At 38.5% G+C, this 9,347-nt stretch overlaps 1 protein-coding gene across 8 annotated transcripts; it reads left to right on the top strand.

Annotated features, from left to right (window-relative positions):
- On the top strand, positions 1–9,282 carry LOC109110077 (lamina-associated polypeptide 2, isoforms beta/delta/epsilon/gamma-like). Of its 8 annotated transcripts, none has more exons than XM_042750937.1 (11): positions 2,629–2,681; positions 2,807–2,852; positions 3,132–3,237; positions 3,333–3,488; positions 3,815–3,876; positions 6,191–6,259; positions 6,554–6,655; positions 6,785–6,880; positions 6,956–7,042; positions 8,366–8,430; positions 8,559–9,282. In XM_042750937.1, exons 1-11 carry the CDS (start codon positions 2,665–2,667, stop codon positions 8,827–8,829), a joined length of 1,077 nt encoding a protein of 358 aa, XP_042606871.1. In that variant the 5' UTR covers positions 2,629–2,664; the 3' UTR covers positions 8,830–9,282. The 8 variants fall into 8 exon arrangements, with proteins under 8 accessions (XP_042606876.1, XP_042606875.1, XP_042606870.1 ...); XM_042750939.1 differs by lacking the exon at positions 2,807–2,852 and adding an exon at positions 2,905–3,004 and having other exon boundaries at positions 2,631–2,681; XM_042750942.1 differs by lacking the exons at positions 2,629–2,681; positions 2,807–2,852 and adding an exon at positions 1–120.
- The last annotated feature ends 65 nt before the right edge of the window (positions 9,283–9,347 follow it).

Raw genomic sequence — 9,347 nt, 5'->3', positions numbered from 1 at the left:
TTTCCATTTCATTGAAGAAATGGCGGGAAAACATCCAACCCGTGACGTGGTCACTCAGTACGTTAATCGTCAGAGGACGTCGCGTGAGCCGCACCGCGCCGACATCGAAATACTATTCAGGTAAAGCGGCCTCATTAAGGCTTATTTAAAGCACTATATTGTTCTTTGTCCCATGTAAATCGCACAACAGCTTCTAACAAGGTGAGTTTGCGAATATAATCAACTTTATTAATTAATCCACACATCAGACAAGCCACTAAAACATTACATGACCAAACACACGAACGCTAGATTTCTATTTAACACATCTAGCCTAACATGAGTTATTCACCTTAAATATGAATTAATTTCCACGTGTATAGTCTTCTCTGTTGATTTAAACTTGGAAATTCGTGTCTGTGGTATTTTTCACGGCCACATGAACGACTCAAAGGCGTTTCTGTGCGTGTTTAGGGAGACCCTGTGAACAGCTGTTGGGGCTGGTGACACTCAAAACCTACTGAGCTTACTAACGTTACTTACAGAGCCGACGTTTCGTTCACCGAACATCGGAAATCATTTCCTCAGGGCCTGTGTTTTCAAATGCGATAGCTTTCCACACCTGACATGCCGGTGTTTGTGGAAGACCCCGCTCTCTTCTCTAAAGAGAGGCTAAAGTCGGAGCTCATAGCGTATAATGTGGATCTACCCCCTCCGGAGAGCAAGAAACACGCTTATGTGGAGCTTTATCTCAAACACGTGAGGACAAACAACACAGATTTCTCAAGCGATGAAGAGGAGGATCACCTCGCTGGCAGCGTGAGTTAAAGAAAGACACCGGTTTAGCAGCTGTAGAGGTCACGTTATTAAACTTCATTCAACTGTCTTTCTGAGATTGACGGTTTTCACGGCTTGCAGACTGAGTTTGAAGGATTCTCCAAAAATCTTTCCATATCCGCACTTGTCTGTCAAACAGTTTGACACAAGGTGGCGTGATTGAAATGGATTTGATTTATGCTGTGAATATTCATACCCATATGTTCTTTGCTTTCAAGCTGTTGAGAGGTTTGTAGGTCATTGCCTGTCAGCTCCCAACTGCAGTGAAATACAGATAAAGCACGCATGCTTCTCAAAACATCAAAGACCGCTCTGTCAAAATGGGTAATTATTATTATTATTTTTTCCTTGAGAGAGGAACATGATTTCTTAGAGTTGTGGAATAGAGCTCCAGCTGTCTCACACACACTCGCTGGCAGTGTGTAAGACCACTGCAGGTGTGTGTGTGTGTGGGTCAGGGGGGCCCTCGATGGGGGCTGGGGAATCTGGGTCAGAGCCATCTTAGACTTGGGTGTCAAATTCTCAGTTTACAAATACATGAGTTTACCATTACATTTCCAAATATTTTTTGCCAGATTCATGAGTTGGCCATTACTGTTTTATATTTTGCATTAAAGCTAGCACTTTTGAATCTGTCTGTTACTGGTGCAGATTTACCGTAGATGGTTATAAGTGAACGTTAGGAACTTTTTGAAGGCTGAGCAATTGTTGAAAAACCAGCACTCGGCACAGGCGTAGTGTTTAAATTGATTATGATTTTGTGGATTGATAGTGCATGTGAACAATGATTGCTAAAGGAAATGAAATCCAAGCTGTTTGTGACTATATCTAGTGTTGATAACTAAACCTGTTAATATGATTTCCATTCATTTAAATATAAATATTAAATGAAAACTTGAGCTTAATTGAAAATTAAAAACATTGCATTGGTAACTAACTGAAACAAATTAAGCACTAAAATCACACACACTAAAAAAACAACTAAAACTGGAATAAAAATAAAATTTAAAATATGAACAAAATAGTATACTAGTGTATAAACAGTACTAAAAATAACATTTTAATATACTGTGTATGTGCACATATATTACACACATAATTTGTTTAAGTTTCTGATTTATGTGACTCAGTTATACGTCAGTGAATGTGAATGTTTGGCTTAACTTGGCTAACAGTTGGCTTATTTAGGCTCATTAGCTGAAAGTAGCAGTCTAGTTCGGTCCAAACTGCTGTCTAGTGGTTTTTTGTGTTGTTTTTTTTTTTGCTAGATAAATTATGGATAATATTGGTGGCTCAAGGCAGGATCAGTGAAGTCTATTAGCAAATGAGACTATTAGGTTGCCTTAAATTTGTTTTATAGTTGGAGAGGTCTGCCTCCTGTAAGTTTGAAGAACAAAGTGCTTAAGGGATTTTTGACTAAATGTTACAATAAAATGGCTCAGATAAATGCCATCTGTTCTGAGCCATTAGCACTGTTGTGTATTTTACATAATGCAAACCTCAAATATTTGTCCAACGTCATTCTTTTTTTATTTTTGTTCAGTTTAGGGCTGGGCGATATATCTAACGATATGATCATGCGCATCTAGTCAGTAAATCTGGTTCCTTGATTACCGCTAAATCACCATCACCTGCTTTCAAATGGAGCGGCATTTAAAAGACAGAGCCGTAGATCACTGACAAGGTACGCAATATCGCGTTCATTATCCCAGATGAATCGCCTTCGATAATCAATGCGATATTGCGTACCTTGTCAGTGAACTACGGCTCTGTCTATTAAATGCCGCTCCATCTGAAAGCAGGTGATGGCGATTTAGCGGTAATCACGGAACCAGATTTACTGACTAGATGCGCATGATCATATCGTAAGATATATCGCCCAGCCCTAGTTCAGTTGTTCTATACTTTTTCTCAATTTGTCATAAATGTGTTGACTCTTTCTGGACTAAGACTTTATTTAATCACTGTCTTTTTATTTTGTGCAAAGCAGTTTTGCTCAATTCTGCTTAAAAGTGAAGAAGTTTCTTCAGCCTGAGGTTGGTTGGGAAACTGCAACGGCAGCTAATATTGGATGTGACCCCTTTTCAGAATGTGTCGGTGCAAGATGCAAAGGCGAGAAAGCCTCAAAACAAGAGTCTATTGAGGATTGTGTGAGCCGAGGTTCACCCTTTGGCAAGCTAGTGTCAGCGTATGTTTATTAGATTATGCTAAAATGTGCTGATTCCTCACTCCACCATGATGAATCGCTGTAATTTCACTGCCTCGACAGGATTTGTTTATTAAATAGTTTGTTGTGTGTGTATTTCACTGTACAGGCCGAGAAGGAAGAGGCAGCGGAAATGGTAGACCTGGGCTTACTGACTGATGATCAGCTAAAAGCCAAACTGCTCCAGTATGGAGTCAAAGCTGGACCCATTGTAGGTTAGTCTGTTTGAGTCACAGTCCTGTCCTTTCAAAACTGAAAATGCAGTAAATTCAGCATGTCCTTATGATGTCTGTGTGTATGTTTTGAGCAGCTTCCACTAGAGCTTTATATGAAAAAAAGCTGAAAAGGCTGCTGGATTCTTCGGCACAGACATCACAGCACAGGGTCAATGGCACAAGGGATGCAGGCCTCTACTCAGACGATGAGGAAGAGGATGAAAGGGTGGAAGACGAGGACAAGGACTCCGGTAAGGAGCAGCATTGACTATTGAATAGTTTTTGGGTTGCATGAATATGACTGAGCCATTAATAACAAAACCATGAATGATTAGGCTTGTTTGAGTTCACCTGACCCCAATTAGAGGTGTTTACAACCTCATATATGATGTGCACAAAATGCTGTTTGCATGTTAACTAAAGAAGTGGCTCTAAAACGATCTAAACTAACTTCTGAAGACTGGATGCCTTGTGGCCCATCACTAAGTTATAGTAATTTTATTGGCTATTTCATATAAAGGCTGTGTGTTTATTGCTATTGTTGCTGGTTATACATATGTTTTACATGTTTATTTAGAGTCAGAGCAGCTTCTGTCTGAAACGATGGCCCGGACAGAGACCAGCAAAACTGCAAGCAGAGTAAGTGGCTTTACATGCACCTCAATCCATCCTTTGTTTCCCCCACAAGACTTAAACATGATTCATCCATTAGCTCCACTGCCTGTTCATGTTCTGCTATGAGTGTATGTTGATCGTTAACATGAGCAGAAGTTGTTGCTTGAATCTTTCTGTGTAAAGAGGTCAAACAACCAGCTGTCTGTTGGTTTTGTTGTGTAACGTCATAAATTATGTATGCGAGACGGACACTTTTGATGCATCATAGGAGCACTTGATGGTAACTCAAGCTGATTTGATGGCATGATGAGTTTAAAGCTGAAGTGTGTAATTTCAGTGCCTCAAGCATGACAAAATGCTGTGATAAATAATGACAAACAAGATAATCCTGCCCTAAAGAGCCAGTGCTGCTGTGTTGGCCTGCTCAGGATACATCAAGGTTCCTAATCTTAAATTCTGTTCTATAAAATGAGGTTATAAGTCTTAAAATGGCATGAAATTGAAAATCAAAATATCTATTTTATAAATGCATGTTACGGACAGTCCATCCATGCACATTGTGGTGACTGTGTGTATTAACACAAACCATTTTTTTAATACACATTGAATAAAACATGTCTTGAGTATTTTACATTTGCAGTTACCCTGTTTTGCTGATTAGCAGTTTGGAGTCCTCATTAAATGTGTGCCGCAGCCTGTTTAATTAAGCAAAAGATTCTAGCATTTGAAAGAGTTTCTTAATAATTTGTTTTGAGGTTATGTCAGTTTGTTCTGAATGGACAGTAATATTGTTATTTGTGCAGATCACAAAAGGGTCTTAAAAAGCCTTAATTTTAATTAGACAAATCCTGCAGATAACGTTTAATCAAACTGAGCAGTTGGAGCTGTGCATCTATAGCCACCTAAGTAGAAAAGGTATATATTGGTATTTTTGTCATTATTGTTAAGAAAGTAGTTTAAGCTAAATAAATATCAATTTTGAGCCATTTTCCTTCGATTTACTCTTTGCAGCTATTTTGTATGGGCTTTATTAAATTTCTGCAGCTGCATCTAACCTAATTGCACCCACACACCAAAGAGAGGCGAACTCTACAAACAGAACAATGTTTAGCACTGCAGGGCCTCATTGTTTCAACCTACAGAGACAACCTATAAGAAGTTGTTTTCTGCTTAAGCTGGGCAGGAGAAAGTATTTAACACACAAAAATTGATGTTGCAGTTTAAAGGGGTCATATGATGCGATTTCAATTTTTCCTTTCTTTTTGGAGTGTTACAAGCTCTTGGTGCATGAAGAAGAACTGTAAAGTTGCCAAGACTAAAGTCTCAAATCCAAAGAGATATTCTTTATCAAAGTTAAGACTCTGCCACGCCCCCCTGAAATGGCTCATTCAAACACGCCCCCACGTCTACGTCACTATGTGGAAATATTTGCGTAATGCCACCCAAATGTTCACACAAAGAAGGCGTGGTTTCAGTGACCGTAGTTAGTGTTGAAGCAGCCATGTCAGGGAGATGCTGTGTGTTTCTAGACGAAAGCAAGAGCAGTTTATTTGGCCTTACGAAAGTAGATGCATTAAGGAATCTTTAAGATTACTTACAACAGAACAGCAACATATTTTATGGACCACCGTTTCGTGAACCTAGGAGAGGAGCTAATTCTGACTTTGCTACAACAGTCTGGCGCTTCTGAATCAGCTACTGTAAGTCTGTTTTGTTATTAGTTTAAGTATTTGCTATTGACTATTCAAATGTGGAGTTTTGCGCATCGTGTGTGTGTGAGAGAGAGAGAGAGAGACTGGGTCACACAGTGGAGTCAGCTGTCTTAACCGTCCATGTCTTGTGTACTGCAAACACATAGGAGCTTCATCACTGTTTCTGTCACGCGTCTCTGTTCCCCTTTTCGGCTTGAACTGATGGTAAAACTAAGGACATTATTAACTCTCATTACATTTATTTTGAAAGATGATGCTTGCGATTATGGAAAGGGCGTTACATTTCTGCCAATCACAATGCACTGGGTCAGTTGGCCAATCAGAGAAGACTGTGCTTGTCAGAAGGAGGAACTTTGTAGAAAATGACACGTTTGAGAGAGGCAGGGCATAGAGGACCTACAATAATGTACAGTATTTGAAAAATAATGTTTTTTTGGACATTAAAGAATGTCAATATATTCTGTTACTCCAAATACACAAAATAATGATCTTTAAAAAAGCATCATATGACCCCTTTAATGTCTCAATATGTTTTCAGTAGTGTGAACAATGGTACCACTCTGTGGTTAAAATTGGTATGGCATTAAATTGCAATGTATGTCATACTGCAATTTTTACATCGACAGACAGGGACCTTCAGTCAGAGCAGAGATTTTTACCCACGCTGCTTTGTGCCCTCAGCTGGATTCATAAATGTACAGTATGAACATTTCCTTTTGGCACAGATGGCACAGGGATGCTTTTTTTGCAGGGGATAAAGGGATCGATAGCACTTTAATTCTGTTTTTTCCACAGATTGTTTTATGGTGTAAACAATTCTGAAATTTTTGAACCTTTTTTTTTTTTTTTTTTTTTTGCACTTTTTGGGTTTTAGAAAACATTGGATTCTATTGCACAAAGATTGTGGGCGTTCGGTGCAGCAACTGATTGACTGTTCAAGATGTCATAATGCTTTTCAGTTCTGCTTATTCAGTTTAGTTCACTTGCAGAAGAAGATTCAGCACAAGTCTTCAGACGCCACGCAAAATGGGTCTTTGAGTCAAAGCGGGTCCCCGTACAGATCCTTCAGCATCACTCAGATGGTGGAAGAGGGGAGTGTGTGTGTTTAAACTGAGAATCTCAATAATTTTGGGATGATTGTCAGTGGTTTTGTTTTGGTCTGTAAGTTATGTGAATCTTGGGGGTTTATTTTTGCTGTGGGATTGTATTTTTGTCAACAGATTGAGACCAGATTCAGTCCTCAGTCAAAACAAACAGAGATTGAGAGGCGATCTGTTCAGAGAAGCGAGCAGACGGTGGACAGCAGGGTCCTGCGGGTTTGTGGCTACAGATATGTTTGCTTTAACAGCATCGCTCAACAAATCTAACAAAAGCTCTGGTTTTCTCATCAGGAATTCATGAGACTGGATAAAGACACCATGACTGGCAGATCTCTTTGTTTAAAGTCTTCATCATCCCATCAGAAACTAACAGTCACAGTAACTGCTTTTTTCCCCCCTCAGCCTTCCTCTTCTCTCCTCAGGGTCTGCCTCTTCGTTTGTCCTCACTCTTTCGGTGGATGTTTAATTCAGCAGACATGCTGCATTGCCAGACATTTAATGGGCTTTCACACTCCCTCTGTCCTTTGGGAAATGCTTCAGAGTTCTTTTATTTTCTTCCTCTTCTCCCTTTATTGCACTGGCTTTCCAGATGTGAGAGCTGTACTCACTGTGAAATGTTCAAAGGAAAAAGCCAGGAAAATGCATTTTTAATTTTAGAGAGATGGTATTTTTTTTTTTTTTTCTGTTCCTTATTTTAGGTAAAAAGGTAGTGTAAAGTTTAATCACAGCGTTGAAGTTTGGTAGATCAGATAGAGAAAAGAGCTTATAAGTTCTATCAAAGGCCTGGCTTTCTTGTTTCTGACTAATGTTTCTTAGATGTTAATGCTGTGCACATGAATGCAGATCACATGATGCTTAAGCCCTGTACGGCTGAGCTGCACTGTTACTCTTCATCTTGTGCCATATTTCAATCCAGAAGCAGTAGGAAAAAGTTACTTAAATGTACCAATTTTTCAAGCCAACTTAATATAAATATATAAATGTATATAGTTGTAAATATTTTCAAAATATATACTGTGTGTGTCTTTATATGTACACAATAAATAAACAGTACACATACATATATTATTGAAACAAAAACTTTTATCTTGGATGTGATTAATCATTTGACAGCCCTAAGATAGATAGATAGATATATATATTTTTTTTGTTGTTGTTGTTAGAATCTGAGGAAATATACTTTGTCATGAAAATATAATTCTAAAATAACATTAGTGTACATCATTCAAATGTTTAGGGTCAGTAAGACTTTGATTTAGAAAGAAATGAACTTATTCAAGATGCATTAAATTGATTAAAAGTGACAGTAAAGACATTAACAGAAGATTTCTTTTTAAAATAAAAGTTAATTTGAACTTTACTAATCAAAAAAAAAAATTACGGTTTCAATATTGATGTTTCTTGAGCAGTAAATCAGCATAGTATGGTTTCTGAAGGAGCATGTGACACTCAACTTAAAATGTATCTTTGAGATTCACTCTTGCGCTGTGATTTGTGTTTTCCACATGACTTTCAAATCTGCTTTTCATGAGTCTGGGCTGGTGTTTCTCTATACTTTTTCACTCCATCCTCCCTCATATTTTGTGTTTTTCTGTGATGTCTGTTTCACTCTCAATTCTCTTCCTCGTTTATTTGTAGACCACACATTTAAAGTATGTTTTCTTATTCAGTCTGTTTTGATTGGTTTCTTCTGGCCAATAGGAACCTGTGACGGATGTTCTTTCAGAGATGTTTCCTGACACTGCCAAAACCCCCACTGGAATCTAGTGAGTACCATCTGTCATACTTTTCTCATAACTAAATACTACCATTGTGCACAAACTATGAACTTGCATGCCTATATTTCAATTCACCATTGTAAATTTGTTCTAAGGACTTTTTGTTCTGCTTGCAGTGCTACAAAGAGACGGCCTATAAAGGGAGCTGCGGGCCGCCCTGTGCAATTTAAATACCCTGAAATGCCGCTACTGAGTCCCACTACACTGGAGAGGCAGGAGATTCAGCAGCGTTTGGTGCCTCTGTGGGTTCAGATCGTGGTCTTCCTCCTGGTGGTCTGCATGCTGTACCTCATCTACGCATCCATTGAGGAGCAGCTCTCCTATCATTTCACTGATCTGCTTGAAAGTCTGCAAGACGCTGCTCTCATATACACCTCAGAGGACTAATCCACCACTGATGCTAAAACTTAGGTGTGCTACACGGATGCCAAAGAAGGTTTATTCAAATGTACCTCAGGCTCTAGTCAGCCAAGTGTTCTTCAGACGATTATCTTTTTAAACTGGTATCAGAGGAAACTGTGTGATTGGACTGAATTAAACTCAAAGAGAGCTACATCAAAACAACTGCATTCACTAGCTTTCAAAGACCATATAGGATGTTAAACTTGAATTGATGAGATAAGGTGTTGGCTAATCCTGTGCATGGGGTTTTTTTCTGATTGATCTTTTACCATAGATGTGTATTTTATACAGTTAAGTTGAGATTTGAACTCCCACAGAAACAATCACATTCTTCTCTTACAGTCTTATACAGCTGGACTAATGAGTCATAGTATATCTTGTGGTTTTTAATGTGTACTTTTTTTGTTTTATTTAAAGTAAATAAATTTGTTCTCCTAAGATTGTTCTGTCTTAATAAAGATACACATGCAAATTAATTTATTAACACCAGGAGGTAATATTTT

The sequence above is a fragment of the Cyprinus carpio genome, chromosome B23 (assembly GCF_018340385.1).
Source record: "Cyprinus carpio isolate SPL01 chromosome B23, ASM1834038v1, whole genome shotgun sequence".
Taxonomy (NCBI): Eukaryota; Metazoa; Chordata; class Actinopteri; order Cypriniformes; family Cyprinidae; genus Cyprinus; species Cyprinus carpio.
The sequence above is the reverse complement of the archived record's forward strand: the minus strand, read 5'-3'. Positions and strand labels throughout refer to the sequence as shown.

Coding starts and splice junctions, on each gene's coding strand:
- LOC109110077 (XM_042750935.1), top strand. CDS start 607: ATGCCGGTGTTTGTGGAAGACCCCGCTCTCTTCTCTAAAGAGAGGCTA. Junction 799..3,131: donor AGGATCACCTCGCTGGCAGC/GTGAGTTAAAGA, acceptor TTCACTGTACAG/GCCGAGAAGGAAGAGGCAGC. Junction 8,431..8,558: donor AAAACCCCCACTGGAATCTA/GTGAGTACCATC, acceptor TTCTGCTTGCAG/TGCTACAAAGAGACGGCCTA.